The sequence below is a fragment of the Phascolarctos cinereus genome, unplaced genomic scaffold (assembly GCF_003287225.1).
Source record: "Phascolarctos cinereus isolate Bilbo 61053 unplaced genomic scaffold, phaCin_HiC Scaffold_2;HRSCAF=192, whole genome shotgun sequence".
NCBI lineage: Eukaryota > Metazoa > Chordata > Mammalia > Diprotodontia > Phascolarctidae > Phascolarctos > Phascolarctos cinereus.
The window spans coordinates 272,769,816-272,791,031 of NW_027555625.1; the positions used below are offsets into that span (position 1 = coordinate 272,769,816).

A 21,216-nucleotide genomic window follows, 5' to 3' on the forward strand; every position below is an offset into this window, starting at 1 on the left:
CGCGGGCTCCGTTTCCCTTTTCCCTCCCCTCCCCTCCCCTCTGCTCCCTTCCCTCCCCGCCCCGCCCCGTCTCTCCCCCAATCTTTGAGTCTCCTCTGAGTCCCAGCGAAGTCAGTCATTCTCGCGAGAGTCCGGAGGCGCTGAGCCGGCTGCTGAAGAGCGGGTGCTGGTGGTGGCTGCCGAGTGTGTGGGCGCAGTGGGTGAGCGTTGGCTGTGCCTCTGTCCGCCTGCTCCGCTTCCTCTTGTCCAATTGCGTTACCGCACTTTGGAACCCCAGTTCCTTCTTGGAAGAACTCTGGTATCTCCTATCGTTCCCTCTCCCCATACCAGTGTCTTCATCTTCCCTTCACTCCCCCCCTTCTCCCTTCTCTTCCCCCTTCCCCCCTCTCCCTCCCCTTTTTCGTTTCCCCCCCTTTCTCTCCCTCCCCTTGCTCCTCCCCTCTTGTCCTCCCCGCCTGCTCCCCCGCCCCTCTTTCCCATCTCTCTTTTCCTCCTCCCCCTTCTTCCCTCTTCTCCTCCCCTCATCTCGTCCCCTTCTCCCCTCTTTCCTTCCCCTTTCCCCTCTTCTTCCCTTGGCCTCCCCTCCCCCTTCTTCTCTCGTTCCTTCCCTGGTTCCTGATCTTGCATGACCTTAGAGAAGTCATTGGACTCCTGCGGACCCCAGTGCCCTTACCTGTAAAAGGAGGCGGCTGGATTCTTGCATCCTCCGAGGTCCGTCCCAGCTCCATGAGTGTATGAATCAGGCCCCGTGCCCGGGGAGCTTAGATTGGGTTGGGGGGGGAGGCCACACAGCATCTTGGCTGGGGTGAGAGCCCTAACCATTGGACGGATCAGTCAGGGGGGCCTCCCGAGGGTGGTAGCACCTGAGCTGAGCCTTGAAGGAAGCCAGGGACTCTCTGAGTCTGGGGGGAGAGCATTCCGAGCCTGTACAAAGGCTGGGAGGTGGAATTATTCTGTATGGGGGAACAGTAAGTAGGCCAGTTTGGCCGGGATATCTAGTTTAGGAGACAAGTGATGTGTTATCAGGAAAGGTAGGTTGGAGTCATATTGTAAAGAGCTTTATTTATAGAGCAAAGGAATTTCTCTTTCCTAGACAGTTACATCATGGTGTGCCTGTGACTAATAGAATCCAACTTTACACACCTAATATTAAATCTGAGTAAGTTATACATGGAGGTTGGTCAGAGCTGAGTTCCATAGTCACCACAGGCTAATCCGGCCTCAGACACAACACTTATTAGCTGTGTGACCCTGGGCAAGTCACTTAACCCCCATTGCCCAACCAAAAAAAAAAACAAAACCAAAACATATTCACCACAGGCTAGGGATAAAGACAATCTGCTGAGCATCTGTTGAGGCCCAGCAGCATACTCCTTCACCACCTACAAAAGGTGAATTAATGTAGTGTTTGAATTATGGACACATCTGCTCACATAACTTGACTTTCCCTGGGATGAGTTTGTTTATGCCTAAGGGTAATTTCCTCTAGGAAAACTAGAACCTCTTCCCCTCTGCCCTCCAGATCTCAGTGAAACAATTGTTCTATGCTTTTTGGTTATTTAGTTTGAAGAGTTGTATGGTATTTTTATGGATGGAGGCAATAACAAATCTTCCCATTGTCAGACCAGAAAAAAATAGCAATCTGAGAGAACAGTATTCTTGAATTATTTGTCTCTCGTCAAGATCAGGCATCATCACAGTCAGTAACTGATGTTTGAAGTTAGAGGGCTCAAATTGTATCCTCACTGTCACATGAGAAGACTAGATGGAAACTATGCCGTATGGATATTATTACCAAAACTTTTTACTCACATCATCAAGCTAGTCCTGAATTTGCTTAATTACTTCTGGAAGTAGAGATTTTGATCTTCATTTTTCTGAGTTTTCTCTTTACCTGTTGATCCATTTTCTCTAATTACTTATTTCTGTCTTGTACCATTTTAAAAAATCTTGCTTCTGAAGTGTAACTGCCGTTATCTTCAGAATTTTTTACCATCTGTTTTACAGAATTAGGCCTTAGGTTGAAATTGAAAACCTTCAACTTTTACCTTTGTTTCTTGATATTGTCACTGACAAGAGGGGCCTAATGGTTTAAGTTTTGTTGTTCACAAGAAAGTAAACATATACCAGGGAGCACATGTCTTGAGATGACACCAACAGTCTTCAGAAGTGATTTAGATAGTCTGAGTTGGAGGAGAGGTATCTTAACATTCAAGGTCAGTAACATAACTGTGACTTTGAATTTCTATTTCACCTCTTATAATTACTAAGCTAGTTGGAGTCAAAGCTCCTAAGAAAGCTTATTTGGTTACTTTTTTCCCCCATTATTGCCGGAGTGGGTTTTTTTTGTGTTTTTTGGACTGATTCATCAAACTGAAAACATTTTGATTGAAGTTATCATGATTTCATATTTGAACTTTTAAACATTTCCTGCAGTGTCTCCTCTGTTACCAAGAAAGCTGAGCCTGTGCCCTTCTTTTCTAGGGCTGATATTTAACAAGCATTTTATTGCTATCTTCTTGCTATTAGACATTAATTTGGGAGATAGGAACACAAAGCATTTTTAATATCTTCTAAATTAGTGACCTGTTCCCATTGGAACACTGAGATATCATAAAGTGCAGATCTAATGCTCTCTGATCCTAGCAGTGGAAAAGGAAGCTTCAAAGCCAGCTCTATTCTCCTCCCCAGGGAGGCCTCCCGCTAGCAAAGCTGGATATTAAGAACAAAGATTTTATGTGCCTGTTTGAAGTAGAGGCAAGCAAACTGAACTGAGAAAGGATGAGCAATGGTACTCTTAGAATTTTCTGCTTCTGTGATGCCATGCTGAGAAAGACCTGACATTTTGTCTCTGCCTAAAAATTAAGATACAGTATATAAAACAGAATTGAGCAAACTTCCTAGATCTCCTAGTTTCTTTTATGAAAGTTGTATTAGGATTAGTTGGTAAAAATACTCTGTATGTTATCAGTCAAAGGGCAGTTTTTAACTAGGAGAAAAAAAGTCTGTTTTCTGTTTTACTGAACAGCTTTTCCCATTGTCCCTGAAAGCAAAGAAGCATTTCTAGTATTCCTGAAGAAATCAGTATTTATTTCTGGCAATTTACTGCTTTACCCTTTACGCTCTTTTCATCTCACATAGCAATCCAGTGTTTCTAAGCTCTTGACTGATTGGCTTTTATGTATGAAACAATGATTCTGAGTCTTATTAGCAGCCAAATTCCTTTGTTAGTAAATTCTATTTATTCTTGGTCAGGAACATGTGGCTTAAAATTACAGTTCTTGAATGTGCTCTTTTAGGAATTAAAAAAATTAGATTAATGGCCAAGAATATCCTTTTGTCACATATGCTTTAGTGAGTGGGGAGTTTTTAAAATGTGGGTACGTAGGTTTTTTGGGGGGAGTTCCTACTATATTAATACCTCCTGTTTGTTTAGTGCTTTGCAAAATCCTCACAATCCTGTGGGATAGTAGTGTAAGTACTGTTATCCCCATTTTGTAGATGAAGTTTAGTGACTAGGGATCATAGGGTCATAAATTTAGAGCAAGAAGGTACCTTAAAGGCCATTATGTCCAACCCCGAGAGAAGTGAAGTGACTTGGCCAGGATCACATAGCTAGTAAGTGGCAGAATTTGAATATAGGTATTCCTGATTCCAAGTCTAGTGCGCTACCCATTCCGTCAAACTGATTCACAGAGCTGGCAGATGGTACTGGTGTAGGAACTTGGATGGCTTTTCAACCATTGTTGTTTCTAACCCACTATCAGGAGAGTAGATGCATTTGAGGTGTATTTCCAGTAGTGGTCATTTTGTGCTGATTAATCCATGCATTTATTTTGCCTTTAACACTCCCAGCCCAGAGGTTCTTAACTTGGGGTCTGTGAACTTGGCTTTTTTGTTTTTAACATTTTGATAACTATATTTGGATGTAATTGATTTTTTTTTTATAATCTTAAGTGTTAACACATTTAAAATGTTCTGAGAAGGGGTCCATAGGCCTCACTAGACTGCCAAAGACGTCCATGACCCTTGTGGCCAATGACATCTGTAAGTAAGGAAACTAGCTAAGGTTAGTAGTATATTTGTGAAGAGAGACAGTGTTTGTTCAATGAAAAGAGCTATATAGACCTGGTGTCAGAAGCCCTGGGTTCAAGCCCTGCTACTTATTAGTTATCTAATGGGAAACTTCTTAGCCTCTTTGAGCTTTTTTCCCCTCACTTGTACGGTTTTCTTCAGAGGGTTGTTGTGAGAAATTTTTTTAACTTGTAAAATATGCTACAAATGAATTGCCATTGTTTTTAATAATATCTGGCCCTTATGTAGGTCAAATCCATTACCTATCCTAATAGTACCTTGCTCTGACCAACTTGACTTTTCTTTCCTCATTCCCAAGCAAGTCATCACTTTCCTATTTCTAATAGAGTAGTAATTCACTTGCCTGTCCATTTGACCAAGATTATGAACTCTTGTCAGTCTGTTAGTATTTAGTATTCATACAGCTTGCATCATGTGCTTAGTATGTAGAATCCTAGATGATGGTAGGAGATATAAAGAATTTGATATGGCCAGCAACCTGGTTGACTAAGACAATAGATAGTTATCATATAAGGAGATTTTAGATTATTATTAACCCCTGAACTGTATTCCAAAGAATAGCTAAAAAAAGTCATAGTCATTACTTATTTCCTGATGATGACAAGCATTGATGAGACACTTTCAGCTGAAGTGAATTTTTCAAATGTATTTTAAATGTCAGTCTACCATTCCAGTATAGGTGTTTATTACTTGGAAGAAAAAAGGCTAACGGCTACCTTCTTTCCAGAAGGCACAGAAAGTTTAGAGGGTTAAGTGTTTTGAGAGATTATAGAGGAAAGAATGTTTTCTTCTTCATGGATCCTTGACCAGAATCATAGGATCATAGATCTAGAACTCAATGGAGGAAGAAATCCAGGAAGCAGATGTTTATTAAGCGCTTATCATGCCAGGCACTGTGCTAAGCCCCGAGTATACAAGTTCAAGCAAAAGAAAAGACAGTTCCTGCCCTCAAGGAGCTTACTTGGCCTGAGCTCCTTCACAAAATGAAGGCTCCCAGAAGAACTCACCGATGGAAGGGGGGCAGGCCTCCCAGAAGGATATTCCAGGGTGAGCAGGCAGCAAATGTAGTGTGGATTCCAGGCTAAGGAAGCCCCAGGTGCTGAGATTTCTTCAATGAGATGGTAATAGAGGCATGATTTTGAAGTCCATAAAGTCTGGAACAGGGCCAAGAGGACCTGAAGAGTTTATCTAGTCTGACTTCCTTGTTTTACAGATGAGGAAGCTGAGGCCCAAAGAGTTTGTGATTTACCCAGCATCATACAGACAGTAACTGTTACTCCCAAATTCAATGCTTTTTACACAGAACCAACCAGAAAGGTACAGTGCTAGACTTTGCTCCTTTTCTTCCCCGTGTTTCTTTGTGGACTACCTAAATCCTCTTGAACTTTATCTCTACTTCTTATTTTTAGTCCCTGGCTTTCAGAAGTTTGGTGGCATTATTTGAAAAAGAGAACACTGGAATAGCTAAGTGAACATCCCCCAACTTCATTCTTTTTTAATATATTCTCTATACTCACACAACATCTCAAGGGACAGTAGAAGTTTGACTTTCATGCAAAATAACTTTTTGAACCCTACAAAACTAGGTAAAACTGAATTTTTGGCATTTATTTTGGTGAAAGGGAAATACTATTTTACTAAATATTTGACCTTAAAAAATTAAACTCATGGTCAAGGGAAGTCTGCCAATTTCCCTTCCTTGCTGAGTCACTGATGACTTCTACTCAGTATACAGTAACATTTGTGTTTTATGTTCTATGCTTTGGCTAGGTTATGATCTGATCCAAAAGGGAATTAATCTTCTGCCTTTACCTCCTCATATCAATCTAATTGGGTTTTTGTTTTGTCTTTTTTTTTTGGCTTTTCATCTTCTAAGAAGGCCAGGGATTTTCCTAAAAGAAGTTAGTGCTTAGTTTAGGAATTTGGGATTATGGAAATTTGAAATAATAGGATTATTTATTTAGGGCCTCTCATCAGCAATATGTTTTTCTAACATCAGCATCCCTGGGTGGCTGGTCTAGACTATGCCAAAATGCTAACTTGTGTTTATTACACTTCTTGGGTTAAGCTGGGTCCGGGCTCTTTGTACATCTGCTTAGCATTGATTCATCCTTTGGCTATTAGTTTTCAGACTGGTGACATTGCGGCAATGGCAGAATATGGAATCTCAACCGGGCAGCGTGTGGTGGTGATCTGGGATAGGTCATCTCCAGTGGAGGCTCTGAAAAGTCTGGTGGATAAACTACAGGAACTTGCTGGTGATGAGAGTCACGTGTCTGTGGAAAACATCAATCAACTGTTACAATGTAAGAACTCGCCTTTGGCTCTTCTTTAGAGGAGCAGAAGGGTGTGGATGGATGGGGTGAGCTTTCTGACCTCATTTGGAGATCAGAAGATACTGGAGAGGTTTGCCATTTCCTTCTCTGACTCATTTTTTCAGATGAGGAAACTGAAGTAAACAGGGTTTGAGTTGGGATTTGAACTCTGGAAAATGAGTCTTACTGACTTCAGGCCCAACTCTTATTTGCTCTGTCTAGCTATCTGATAGTCTGTACTTCTCTCTTATCTTGATCTCTGGGTTTCTGCTCTGACTGACAAAAATGTTAGATGATCCTGTTCTTTTTCTGTTGAGAGATGATGGACAGAAGAGTATATGTACTCACAAAAGTACGTCTTTATCTTACAACTGACTCTATAATAGAATAGGAAAAAAGCTCACTTAACTGTACTGTTTCTAATTTATACCTGTCCCTTGGCATAGAGGTGGATCTGGGTGCATTGGGGAGAATAATAGCAGGCGGAACATGTCTGGAAGAGAGAAGAGGGTAACAGCTACAGAGAATAATAGGGTGGTTGCACCTGTAAGGCCCATTCGACCACCATTAAACTGGGGGAGATAAATGTCTCTCCTCCTATCTGGGGTCAATGGCATTTCTACTCCTGGCATGCGGAGGAGGGTGCTTCTGCTGGGCTCAGGCGTTCTGAGCGATGCTTGTTATGGTCTTCATTTTGTCTTCTCAGCTGCTCACAAAGAATCCAGCTTCGATGTTGTTCTGTCGGGTCTGGTTCCAGGAAGTACAACACTGCATAGCACTGAGATTTTGGCAGAAATTGCTAGGATCCTTCGACCAGGTGGGCAAGTCCTTCTGAAAGAGCCAGTGGAGACAGCCTCAGGTAAAGAAACTATGTCCCTCTTCCTTTAATCTTCACTTGAAGCACTAAGCCAGGGTTTACAAGTTGAGCTTAAAGTATCTGCTGCCAATCTTGAGATGGTATGGAACTGTGGACCTTGAGATGAGTTCTGAAAGCACTTTGAAAATTTAAAAGCATTAGACAAACATAAAGTACTATTTTAATTTTTGTCCCATTCTGCATAGGATATGGCTTTTAATGATCCTCCTGTAAATCTATTGTGATTATTCTTTTTCTTTTTGATAGTTCATGAAGGCAAAGTGAAGACAGCAGCTAAGTTATGCTCAACCCTGACACTCTCTGGGCTTGTGGAAGTGAAGGAGGTATGTTTACAAATGAGCTGCAACTCAGTTTACGGAAGCATGGTATAGAAGGAATCTGTGTCTTTGAACTCATCCTTATGCCTCTGTACTGTTTCTGCCCCAGTAACAAAAAGTCCCTGAAGTGTGTCACCAGAATGTCTGTTCTTTAAAAGTGATGTTTCCTATTCCTTTTTGTTAGATTTCTCTTTGGGATTACATGATTAGCACTGTACCTTTAAAAACTGGATGCAGTCCTGACCTTGATTTCTGACTAGGTCACTGAGTTCCTCTATGATAGAGGTCTTTGAGGTTTGTTGTTGTTGTTGTTGGGGTTTTTTATGCCTGCCTTTTTTTCCCCCTTTACAATGGTAATGCTGTTTTCTGCCTACGTGAGAAAAAGAAATAACAAGAAAAGAGGTAATATTTGCAAAGCACTCTAAATTTTGTAAAGGTGGACATAAACAGAGAGAAAAGTTGAACTCTAATCATGACCCTGATCAGATAAAAATTAAGTATGAAGCATAACTAGGTACTCTTTGTAGAGGTTACATAGTTAATATCTGTATATTCTTTGGACCTTAGATATGGTAAAAGATTATACTATAACATTATAGCATGAGTGGATTTTGTTTTCAACATAGACTAAACCTTTTTTGTGCCTTGAATTTCAGTTGCAGAAGGAGTCCTTAACCCCAGAGGAGGTACAGTCAGTACAGGAGCACCTGGGTTACCAAAGTGATAGCTTGGTCTCTATTCAAGTCACAGGCAAAAAACCAAACTTTGAAGTAGGCTCTTCTACCCAGCTTAAGCTTTCCTTTCCCAAGAAGAATGCTGTGTCAGGTAAGGGTAATCCATGATTACATCAATCTAGTACCTTTTAATTCCACACTGGGCCAAGTGGAGTATGTTAAAGACTAAACTAGAAGTCTGAATGGAGAGGTAAAGCTTCCAGTAAATTAACCTTTCCAACACTTAGAAAGGTTTCATTTTTTAATGAAAAGAGGCCTGATAATCTACTAGAATAGTGTGTTTATTCAGTTTCTTTGTGTTCTTTACATAGGCTAAGAAAGTTAATTTTCCCTGCACAAGATTTCCCTTAAGATTATGTCACTTGTAAGATTATATTAATTTGCCCAGGTGTACTCAGAAAATGTTTCCTTATCTTGCCCTCTCCCATCATTACTGTTCTTACAGTGTTAACAAAGAAAACTGGCTAAATTAAAATGTGCACGTAAGTTTTCAGATACATGATGCTGTCTTCACTTATTATTATTCTGATTTCCCCAACATCCTCTAGTAATCAATCCTTTGGAAACCTTTGTGTTCCAGGTCACAAAATGAGCAAGAGCAGTGTAAACAAACAAGCTGTCCTGTTTGAAGGATTTGATCATGCAGTTGTGCTTGGGCTGATTTGGGGATGTGCCTGAACCAACCTATTTGAAAATCTGCCCCAGAATGAGCTTGTTTCACTCAGCAGCTCCTGATTGTTAATTTTGTGGCCTGCCCAAAGGCAGCCTCCTCTGATAGATTCTGAATCCAAAGCCCTGAGATCTGTTTCCAGCTCTGCCATTGACTTGTCATGCATGCTTTATTTTGGGGGCAGATCTTGGGGGCTTATTGGTCCATGTTTTTCCATCTGTAAAAAGGGGATGAAGCCTCCCTCGCTAACATTGAATGGTATGATGCCAAGTTAGTTGGTGTCTATAGTCATTATATCTCTACGAAGAAAGAACTTTTTAGTGTCACATAGCTGTATCTGGCTTCTCTTAATATTTCTTTTCTTGGCTGATTTTAGAGAAACCTGCCGTGGATCCTAATGCTGCCAAGCTGTGGACACTTTCAGCCAGTGACATGAATGATGATGGCATGGTGAGTGGGGCCCAACACTGAACCAAGTAGTAGTTTGATTTACCTCCAGCAGACTTTTCAGGGTCTCCATGCTGGGTGTATACAGTCATATATTAGAACCATGCCTGCTAGTCGTGTTTGTCGTGCTTTTGGGTAGAGTTTCAGCAGTGAAGTTACCATCATTTTCACTTAGTTTCTACTTAAGAGATTTTCTTCCTGTTATTTGGTATAATAGACCCAAAATAAAATGAATGTATTCACTTACAAGCTTTTTGTCACTTGAAAAAAAATCATTTGGACTTATTTTTCAAGGGGAAAATGTCTGAATTATGGGGGAAAAGTTACTTTTTATCCCTTCATCCTCATTGAACACCCATTTTGTAACAAAACAGTTGACATTATCTACATCTGCCTGTGTATATGACATTCCACACCTAGAGAAATTCTTAAGTCTTAACTCTTCTCTAGCCATTTGATTTTTCTCATCCCTTTCTCATCATTCACTTGCTTCCCCCCTTCCCCACCATCCACATGATGGATGTTATATTGTATCTAGTCCATGGTATGTGCTAGGCTTTATGAAGTACTCTTTGTTATTTGGAGTGATTCATGTTAGCCACTTTGTGACATCCTTCCCTTGTTAACAGGAAGTGCATAATAATTTTAATGTTAAACTGAACTTAATATAAGTAGGAAGGTAAACTTAATACCCCCCACCTCTAAATACTTTAAATTGTATGTGAAAACAATAAGTATAAATAATTTTTGTATTATCTATGCTACTATTTCCCTCATTTGGTATGATTAAATGAGAGCTTCTTAACTGAGGTGGCTTCTTAGTCATTAGACTATTCTGAACACCTTCCAGGATCTCATTGATTCTGATGAACTCTTGGATCCAGAGGATTTGAAGAAGCCAGATCCAGCTTCCCTACGGGCTACTTCATGTGGAGAAGGGACAAAAAGGAAGGCCTGTAAAAATTGGTGAGTGTTAGAGAAGGTTCATTGCTTTCTTTCAAGGAATGTCTGATAAAGCAGAGAAGAACTTAACCTCTTGGAAGTAGCTCCATGTGGTATGGGTGGAGGAAAACAACATGTTGGGCTTTAAATCCACCTTAATTGGTTCCATTTGTTATGTCTCACTTCTCTGGTATTACCTAGAAGGTCACAGAGAAAGTAGTTCTGTTGGGACTAGCCTAGGTAAAGAATGGCTGGAAGGCTGATGAAAAGAGGGTCCTTGTACTCACTATAAACTGGTAGAAGCCATATTTCAGGATTTATGGGTTTATAGTTCTTAACAGTACATTATCTCTTGTTCAGCACGTGTGGCCTAGCAGAAGAACTGGAGCAGGAGAAAGTGAAGGAGCAGAAGAGATCCCAACCCAAGTCAGCCTGTGGAAATGTAAGTATTTTGGTAGATTTTAAAAATTCAGAAAGCTCCTGGGTTATATTTAGGCTTTATCCTAAAATTGTACATATACTATTCCTACCTATAAATAGCTTATGATCCAAATGATTACAAGTAAGACAAAGTGAAGCAGACCTATATTGGAGGTCTAACACCTACCTCTTAAGGGCATTAAGCATTCTCAGAGACCTTTTGCTGTTTTATGGTAGGAATTTCTCCTGCCTCTACCTTTTTTCTTTTCATTTTTACATATAGACTTAGTATTTCACATGTGTATTTTGTTGCTTATTTTCATTTTCTTATTTAAATTCTTAACTTTGAATCTGCCTTAACTTTCTAGAAACTATCAGTTCCTGAACTTATTGGTTGTCATGGCATTGGATATTCCTGACTTATCACAGGAGACTGAAATTTTAGTATTTGCAGCCTTGCTGAGCATGAAATCTTAGCCAGCTGTGTTACTTCAGGGCCACTGGGTGGGGAGAAAACAACAAGATCAGTCAGGGATTGCTTCTTCTTGGTCTTTGAGTTTGTGTTTCTTTAATTAGTGGACATCTTCAACTCCTACTTCTCTTTCTCTCAACAGTGTTATTTGGGTGATGCCTTCCGCTGTGCCAGCTGCCCCTACCTTGGAATGCCAGCCTTTAAACCTGGGGAGAAAATCCTCTTGAGTGAAAAAAATCTTCATGATGCCTAAAAGGCAAAATCACTGGGACTTGTGGGGGTTATTCCATTCCAAAAACTGATTCCAGCATTCATTTCAGCAACCTTTCAAGCCCTACCTTGTCTCATGCCTCCCTGTTTCTGCCTACACTCTGTGTTAGGATCCTAGATGGGGTTGGCTTGGTAGACACACAGAAAGTTGGGTATGTATGCTGCTATGAACCAAAGGACTGAGATATAATCAGCCAGATTAATTTCTGTTGGGCTATCTGATTCATCAGTGGGACTTAAACTGAAGGTACAGGGAATTTCCATCTAATTAATGCTGTCAGAAAGGAGAGGTACACCAGAGAAGTTACTCTCTTCGTATTAGCATTTGGTAACCTGATCACACTGTATTTGGGACCTGAGCCCAACCTCCCTGTCAACTTGGATCATATCACCCTTGAACATAGTTATCCTTCAGTATTAAGCTTCTGTGATGCATCGCCAGACCACAGATCTGCCTCCTAAATTTATCGATAACTGCTTGTTCTGTGAGCAGGCACATTTGTTCAGTTGGTAGTTACTGGAAAAGATAGCCAAGTGTTGTAAGAACTCCTTACAGTAACTAGCTTCCTATCCAACCGGATATCTGAAACCTTTTGAACCATTCATATTTTTGAATCAACCTCAGCCTCGCTGTTTCAGATCATTGTTAACTGTGATTTGGCCATTAGTGAATTAGCACTGGAGCTTTGTCCTTTTTCTATAATTGTGGATTTGTAGGTGTTAGAGTAACGTACTCTTATATGCCAGCTCCTGGGGTGGGGGTGGGGTGTGTGTAAGAGAAAGAACTGTACATATTAATATAGCGCACTTCTTTGTACCAGCTCTGGGGGTGGTATGTGTGTGTATGAAAGAAAGAACTGACCCTACAGAAAGCAAGAAAACACTTTCCCCTAAGTGAGGGAACTAAGCTCACTTCTGTTTTTAGATAGCACATTCATATTTATTATCATATCTGCTGGCACATCAGGGAGTCAGTGTCATAAACAAATAACCCTTCAGTTATGGAATGGAGTGGCCTTTCTTCATCTACCCAGAACTGTTCTGTGTGGGGTCTGGACATCAGGACTCAAACCAGCTATAATTTACTTGGTGCAAGATTCACTTTTGTCTTTCTTGCTATTGACCAGTAAGGACTAGGATCTGATTTTGCCAAATGTTGACAAATGTATGGATTTAGGGGAACTGGAATTTCAGCTGTGTGATAAATAAAGTGTTTTAAATAGTCTTAATCTTTGAAATGTGTGCTGATTGTCTTGCTTGCATTCCAGTATTCTGGTCCTTGCAAATAATTCTATGTTATGCTTTAAGGAAATGATAGTCCACCCCAGTCTCACTGGCCTTAGCATCAGCAGATAATTACGGAACAGAATACTACACATAACTTCACTGACTTCCAGTGTTTGAATTCCTTCTGATACGGTTGAGAGCAGAATGTTTTCCATTCCATTTGTGGTGAGGCACTATTATATAGTGCTCTTTGGACCCTGTTGAAGGCCACAACTTGCTGACCTGCTCTTTACTTTGCTCTCATTTGCTTCTTGTGTTACTGTCAATTAGAAATCAAACAGGTGTGATGCTGCTTTCTGCTGCTGTCGATAGCCTTAAGGGTATATCAAGAATAGCTGCCTTGTCACCCTGTAGGGTTCAGAAGAAAGCCAGCCAAATGTGGGACTGCTAGTGGGTCAGGGATACTAGAGAAAAGGCTTGCAAATGCAGGGCTAAATTTGGTTTGGGAGGTTGCTAATCTCTAGCACAGAGGAAGCATCTGAAGAAAAGTACGATGTTTATTAAACTTCAAAACCAGGGAGGCAATGGCATTAGGAGTGCCTTTTGAACTTCAGTTGAACCCTTTTTTTTTCTGATGCTGAACCTTAATCTCACCAACCATGTGATACTGGAAAGAAGGTATATTTTATATTTTCACCTCTCAATACTAATGCTGTTCTGCTTCCTCCCCCCAGCTCTCCCATGGAACTTAAAATTGGTTTCATTGAAGATAATCTTACATCAGCATTGGAAGAAACCTTGAGAGTTTAAGTCCAGTTGTATTGCAGATGAGGACTTATTGCGATGGATGTCATTTAGGATTGTAGGCAGATGCTAGATGGAAGTCTGATCTAGTCAATATAAAGAGAAACAGAATTTCACTGTTGAAAGTGGCCTCTATGGCAATCTAGTCCCATCCATACCTGAAAAAATAACCTCTACCACATGATCAACAAATGATTACCTTTGCTTCTAGTCCTTCAAAGAGGAGGAGCCCACTACCTCTTGGGGCAGTGGATTCCAACTTTGGAAAATTCTAGTTAGGAAATGTTTTCCTTACGTCAAGGCTAAATTTGCTTGTGCAATTTCTACTAGTTGCTCCTAGTTCTGCCCTGGGGTGCCATGTCAAATCTCTTCCATGTAACAGCCTTCAAATTTGTGAAGGAGCTATCGTGTCTCACCCCAACTTCCATATCTCTCCAGGCCAGACATCCCTCTTCCTTTAATCTTCATATGGCATTTCAGGCCTTTCGCCATTCTAGTCAACCTTCTTTAGACAATGGCCTTCCTAAAACGTAGCGCCCAGATCTCAATAAAATATCCCAGATGTTGACCAGCTACACTAGGACTCATTTCCTTATTGCTGGATTCTAGGCCTGGGTCCCATTAGCTGTTTTGCCCGCTGTATCACATTGTTTTCTCAAATTGAGTTTGCGTTCCACTAAAATCCCTCCATCTTTCTCAGAAAAACTGCTGCCTAGCAGTGCTTTTGCCCACAACGACAACCTGTGAAACTGATTCTTTGAAGCCAAGTATACGATTCCTATTCAGTTTCATCGTATTAGATTTGGCTTTGTTTTACCTCGTAAAGATCTTTTCAAATTCTGATGTATAATCCATCGTATTAACTTTCTAAACTTTGTATCATCTGAAAATTTGAGAAACATGCTGTCAATGCCTTTATCCAAGTCACTAATGAAAATGTGAGCAGAGGGCCAAGTAAAGGTTATTGAGGGCACCACTGAAGACTTTCAAAGTTGGAGTCAACTAATTGCACACTTGGCACTGAAAAGGACCTTGGAGATCTAGCCACTCACTTCAAAGAGAGAGCTGTGTCCCATAGAAATTAAGTGACTTACTTGGAAAGCTATGTCCTCTGGTGCCGAATCAAGTGCTCTTTTCACTGCATCGTGAATGAGACTGGAATTTGGAGAATCTATGAGCTAGTCTTCTTGACTCACAAGTCCTTTTTCCAGCTTCAGATTTTCCCTCTGTTAAAAAGAAATGGAGTGGTGGTGGTCATGAAGGAAGGAATATAATTTTACTTTCCATCTACCTCAAAGATTGATCCTGAAGCTTAATGTCTTTGTTACTAGATACTCTTCTGAATGAAGGGACTGGATAAACCTGAGGTTTAAGCAGTGGTGAAAAGGCAGTTTTGCTGGTCCAAGGTGTTCCTGAAAAAGTGGACTCTAATGAATTTTGATTTGTCCCAGTCCAAAATATGTGACCTTTCTTAGGTGGAAAAATAGAAATTCTCAACATTCTTACCCATGTTGATCTCATTTTCTCCTCTATAAAATGAGATGAATTAACATGTTGTGAGGAAATATTGATAATTTATTCACAAGGGGATCACGTCAGCACAAACACTGGTTACATGGGGTATTTATAGTCACCATCACCCTGCACGCTCAGGACAATGAATTATTAATGAATCCACTATTAATGCTCCCTTAGCACCCAAGCAATATGTTAATATCTATAAATTATTGAAATAAGAGTTATTACTAAGCCCTGAGGTTTATGAGTATTTACTTGTTTCCTATAATACTCCTCATAGGGTTGGGGTTTTTTGGGGTTTTTTGTTTTTTGCCACTGCTTTAATTGGTTTCTCTTCAGAGCAGCCGACAGGGTAGAATGGTAAACATCGAAGGTCTCAGAGGTAATTCCCTGGAGATACCTGTCCAGCAGGCAAGCTTGACTTCCTGATTGGCATTGCTTTTTTTTTTTTTTTGGTGAGGCAATCAGGGTTAAGTGACTTGCCCCAGGGTCACACAGCTAGTAAGTATCAAATGTCTAAAGCGGGATCTGAACTCAGGTCCTCCTGACTCCAGGGCCGGTACTCTAGCCACTACGTCAGGTAGCTGCCCCACACACATTTTTTTAGATAGGAAACTGAAGCCCTGAGAGTTAGGCAATTTGCCACAGGTCACACAGGTAGTAGGAGAAAGAGCCCAGATTCCAATTCAGGTTGTGTGACTCCTACTGCACCTTATATATACCTACTCTGAAACTTAGAGAGTTTCCTAGGGGATTGAGGTTAAGTGACTTACCCACATTCAATCTATGTCAGAAGTAGGACTTGACCCCAGGTCTTCCTGACTCTGAGGCCAGCCCTCCATTGAACAGGCTTCCTGCTTCTGATGCACCTATAACTTAATACAATGTATAGTGAAGTGGAATTGGCTCATAGGGTTCATCTCATGGGACATGCCCAGAGTTGCCTATCTGAGTTCTTATTGCCCCTGTGGGAGTCTTGTGACCTGATTCCAGCCATAGTTACTCAGGGCTAACAGGTTTAGGTTCTGAGAGGATGAAATGTCTCCTTACTAGCTGTGGAGCCAAAAAAGCTGATGACTCAGTCTATGCTTAAAAGGAGTCAATCCCACCCTCAACCCTCTCTTCCTTTTTGGCTGTAAGTTGTGCCAGATTTGTTTCCAGCTGTTTCCCAAGAGGGGAGGTGGTGGCTTTCTCTAAATCCTGCTAAGGACTTCCATGTGGCCACCATCACATGGCATCACAGCACATGTCCTGCCTCAGCAAGTCTGAGCCTGGGTTTGGGCTGCCCCTTTTGTGTTTCAGGCAAATTAGTACCTACCTCAAGCTAGATGTGTCTGGCTGCAGGTGAGCTTTGTGAAGTCAAGATGACCAGAGCTCCTAGGTCCCATTAGGCTACAGCTGAATGGTAGCAAAGGAAGAGCCCCTGGCAACTATTTCAGTGCTTTTGGAGAAGCTGGCCACCAGGATTAGCTCAAGTCTGGCTGTTTTACTGGCAGACATGCTCCAGGAATTGTTTGGACTCTGCAGAACCAAGGTGAAATTTAAAATGCCTGATTAGCAGTCCTGAAAGCTGCTTTGTTTTGATAGGGTTTGAGTGTCGGCCTCTAGATTGTTATAACAATAGTTATAAGTTGTTACTAAATCCTGTTTTATGTCTGTTAATGTTGTATGGTGGGAACAAAAGCCTGAGAGCGTGACCTCAAGTATCATGGTTAATGTAAATAGCAAAAAAGCAGCTCCATCCCATGGGAAAACTTGCATGAGACCCTGGGCCCTCCCTGGCACTCTGCCTTCTTTGTTCTGTTTCTATATAATATCTGACCTGACCTGGGGTTGGAGTGGACATCTATCACGGTCCTCCTGCTGGGCCTCATGGGTAAGGTCCCAGCTAATAAAACCTATTTACAACCAAGCAGTATCACAGTAACCTCTCATTACAGTGGGACTGTCCCTCAGGATATTCTGCCATCCTACTACAATTGGCCTAATCAGGGCAGAACAGATCTGCCATCTTACAACTGGTGCAGTCACCAGGATAATCTGCCCCCTTACAGATATACACAGCCTCTTATCCTTAGCATTTCTTTTATGTGTAGAAATAAATTACATGTTTTATACCTGATTCATACCGTACAATGTTGTACCTTTTACCCCTCTTTGTAGAAACCTTAGATGTGAGATAGAATTTAACTACTAAATAAATTTGTTCCCAGAGCCCAAGAGTACAGTAAGCCTAGCCTCTCTTCTCCTTAGGAGCCAGGCTCCCCGTGACTGAACCCAGACCACAGAACAAGGAGTAGGAGCAATGCTCTAGCTCCAGTGGACCTAGGACAGATTTCTCAAGGTCAGAGAAGTAATTGTGATTTCAAGAGGGAGAAGATGCTAATAACTAGGGAGATCAGGAAAGGCATCATGGAGGAGGTGTCACCTGGGCTATGCTTCGAAAGAAGCTGGCAATTTTCTGAGGCAGGAATTGAGGAACAGGGAGATATAAGGAAAGGAACAAAAAACAGACCCATATGATTAGAATAGAGAGTGCATGGAAGGAAGTAATATGAAATCAGACTGGAAAGGAGGGTGAGAGGCCTAATTGTGCAGAAGTTTTGGGTCCTGCAAAGCTCCTTGCTCTGAAGAACTGGGCAGTTAGTATTGGATCTGTGGGTGCTCAGCACTGGGAGAAAGTTCTGGGTCATTAGGTCACATGCGGGCTATTAGCTTCATGGTCACAGAATCTGTATACAGGAGTGCCCTCTGGTGCTTTGTTAAAAATCAACCCAGTTTGATTTCTGCATCTGAGACTTAACATGGTGATTGTAGCAGAGTCTGTCCATTTTTAAAATTCAATTTAATAAATATTAAGAACCTATTATATGCCTGGTAGTGTGGTATACCAGGGAGATACACAAAGGAGAAAAAGACAGCCCTGCCCTCAAGGAGTTTACAATCTAAGGGGGTGGGGCAGGGAGATAACATGCGAACAAATATATGCAAAGCAAGCTAGGCACAGGATAAATAGGAAATAATTAACAGAGAGAGGGCACTGGAATTAAGAGGGGCTGGGGAAGGCTTGCTAATAGGACTTGGATTTTAGTTGGGACTTAAAGGAAGCCAGGGAGGTCAGTGGTCAGAGTGGAGGAAGGAGAGCATTCCAGGTGTGGGGGACAACCAGAGAGTTGATGAATGAAGTATCTTATTCATGGAATAGCCAGGAAGCCTCACTGGATCTAAGAGTATGCATGGGGAGTAAGGTGTAAGACCAGAAAGGTAGGAAAGGGCTGGGTTGTGAAGGGCCTTGAGTGCGTTTTGAGCAAATGCAAATGCAAAGAGCATTTTGTATTTGTTCCCTGAGGCACTAGGAATCATTGAGTGGGGGGGGGGAATGGGGGGCTGACATGACATTATGGAAAATCACTTTAGTGACTAATTGGAGGATGGATTAAAGTAGGGAGAGACTTTAGGCAGGCAGACTCCCCAGCAGGCTATTGCAGTAGTCCAGATGTGAGGCGATGAGGTTCTGCACTAAGGCCGTGGCAGTGTCAGAGGAGAGAAAGGAGTATATTTGGGAGATGTTGCAAAGGTGAAATCAATAGGCCTTGGCAACAGCCTGGAAATGCAGGAGGGAGGGAGGGTGAGAGATAGTGAGGAATCCAGGCTAAATCCCAGGTTGTGAGCCTGAGGGACTGAGAAGATGGTATTGCCCTCTACGGAACAGGGAAGGTAGGAGGTGGGAGGAGGTGGGAGGAGGAAGTAGAGGCAAAGATAATGAATTCTGTTTTGGACATAGTAAGTTTTTTTCCTACTTAATAGTATTTTTTTCCCAATTACATGTAAAGATAATTTTCAACATTCACTTTTGTAATATTTTGAGTTCTAAATTTTTCTTCCTCCCTAAGACAACAAGCAATCTGATATAGGTTATACATGTACCTTCATATTAATCAGATTTCCACATTAGTCATGCTCTGAAAGAAGAATCAGAACAAAAGGGAAAAACTATGAGGAAGAAAAACAAAAACAAAAAGAAAGTGAAAATAGTATGCTTCAATCTGTATCCAGACTCCACAGTTCTTTCTGTGGATATGGATAGCATTTTCCATCATGAGACTTTTGGAATTGTCTTGGATCATTGTATTGCTAAGAAGAGCTAAGTCTATCTTAGGCCATTTCATCATATTAGACAGGGAGGAAAGAGGAGAAAATCATAGAAGGCCTCTGAGTGATGGGAGATGAGAAAGAGGAAAAAGGAGTTTACTGCAGATGGCCTCAATTTTTTTTTCTGTAAAACATGAGGCAAAGTTCTCAGATGAGAGAATAGGGGGGAAGGAAGCTATGGGAGGTTGGTGAAAAGATCTGGAAGAGCTGTTGTGGAGAGTGAGATAGTGAGTTGATAAGGGAGGTATGGTACTATTGCCTAGCAGCAGTGAGGGCCAAGTTGAGGATAAGAGTGTCAGACTCTGAGTCAGGAAGATTTGAATCTGAATTCTGCTTTTAGGCACCTGCTAGCTTTGTGACCTTGGACAAGTCACTTAACCTCTCAACTCAATCTGACCTTCTATAAAATGGGGGTGATAATAGCACTTAAAGTTGTAATGAGGACCAAAAAATATAACTTACATAAAGTGCTTTGCAAACCTTAAAGTACTATGCTAGTTAATATTATTATTATTATTATTAGTTATTGTTGTTGTTGTAGTAATAATAACAATGATAATTTCCATAAAGATCCTGTCATATTAATACCACCTCTGGGCTTGCTCTCTATTATTTATTTTTAAGGGCTCTGTACTGTAAAGAATTGCTTAGGTAGCCTTGAACCTAACCCTCATTTCTGTTATGATAAGCATTTCCTTGAGCTGGGGACGTAGAGAGAGGAACTGAGTTTCTGTTGGTAATCCTGCCTATAAACAGGAGGGAAAACATAGGGGAAGGTAATTGTAGAGAACGTGTCAGGCAGCATTAGTAGCAGTAGCTGCTCAGATTTCGATATCTTCTTAAGATTGATAGACTGCTTTCTTCACAACAACCCCACGGGTCAGACATTGTAAATATTTTCACTTCATTTTATAGTTAGGGAAACAGGTTAGTAAGTGATGAAACCGGGATTACTATCCAATTTCATTCTTCTTTCTATTCTGCCAGGCTGCTTCCTAGACGGCAGGTACGTCAAGCCCCGGGGCCAGCTACGTACTGGAAGAATTAGAAATAGAACTTAATATCTGTAGTTACATCCAGAAAGTGCACCTCCTCACAGTGAGAAATCATATAGTCTTGGGAGACAGTGTCATGGGGTCAAAGAGATGCCAGCATATGGCAGCAAACACAGATTCAAAGACAACATTTCTTATCCAAGGATGCATCCTAGCACCTCCTTTATTCTGGTTTGAAAAGCACAGGGTACTGAAGATTTTTTACTATCATTTATATTTTGTATAGAATTTTATATATTATATATTTTTATGGAATATATTTTTATATATTATATATTTTTATATAATATATATTTTATATAAATATAATTTATATTTTGCCCTTTGTTAAGATCACACAGCCAACCGACCAAGATCATTGATTTAGGCCTCAGAAGAGGCAAGCTTCTCATGAAGAGTATATTTGATTTTGACTTCCTGTCTGTTAAACACATGCCCCACAAAATGTCTGTTACTGACCCATTTTTCCCCCATGTATGTCTCATTTTGCACCTCTAGTCCATTACTTACCTGTCATGAGGTAGGTTGCATGCTTAATGATGATGATGAAATCAGTTCTCTGGGGTTGTGGCTGGCTATTACATTAATGAGCATTTTTAAAGTTACTTGCTTCAAAGTTATTTGTCTTTAAGATGTAGTCTATTTTTTTTTCTAGCTCTAAAATAATCTTACGGTAGTTTGGTCAGATTGGCATTGAATAAATAAATTAAGTTACATAGAATTGTCATTATTTTGTATTGACGCAGCCCAAACATGAACAATTAATATTTTTCCAATTATTCACATTTGGTTTTATTTCTATAAAAAGTTTTTTTATAATCGTTTCCATACAGTTCCTGTGTGTATCTTGCTATGTGGACTCCTCAATATTATACACTTTCTTCAGTTTTCTAATGGAATT

General features: G+C 40.8%; 1 protein-coding gene across 7 annotated transcripts; it reads left to right on the forward strand.

The window, feature by feature from the left end:
* The first annotated feature begins 13 nt into the window (after nucleotides 1-13).
* On the forward strand, nucleotides 14-12,788 carry CIAPIN1 (cytokine induced apoptosis inhibitor 1). Of its 7 annotated transcripts, XM_020965525.2 has the most exons (11): nucleotides 112-200; nucleotides 5,309-5,412; nucleotides 5,505-5,681; nucleotides 6,220-6,401; nucleotides 7,117-7,269; nucleotides 7,534-7,610; nucleotides 8,261-8,429; nucleotides 9,385-9,458; nucleotides 10,306-10,421; nucleotides 10,758-10,839; nucleotides 11,432-12,788. In XM_020965525.2, exons 4-11 carry the CDS (start codon nucleotides 6,245-6,247, stop codon nucleotides 11,540-11,542), a joined length of 939 nt encoding a protein of 312 aa, XP_020821184.1. In that variant the 5' UTR covers nucleotides 112-200; nucleotides 5,309-5,412; nucleotides 5,505-5,681; nucleotides 6,220-6,244; the 3' UTR covers nucleotides 11,543-12,788. The 7 variants fall into 7 exon arrangements, with proteins under 7 accessions (XP_020821179.1, XP_020821185.1, XP_020821184.1 ...); XM_020965521.2 differs by lacking the exon at nucleotides 5,505-5,681; XM_020965524.2 differs by lacking the exons at nucleotides 112-200; nucleotides 5,505-5,681 and adding an exon at nucleotides 210-298.
* Nucleotides 12,789-21,216: the final 8,428 nt, after the last annotated feature.

Bases quoted from the DNA above. Each gene is read 5' to 3' on its own strand.
- CIAPIN1 (XM_020965521.2), top strand. From the start codon at position 5,384: ATGCTTTTTACACAGAACCAACCAGAAAG. The intron at 6,402-7,116 runs GTAAGAACTCGC...TTGTCTTCTCAG, and splicing joins CATCAATCAACTGTTACAAT to CTGCTCACAAAGAATCCAGC. The intron at 10,840-11,431 runs GTAAGTATTTTG...TTCTCTCAACAG, and splicing joins CCAAGTCAGCCTGTGGAAAT to TGTTATTTGGGTGATGCCTT.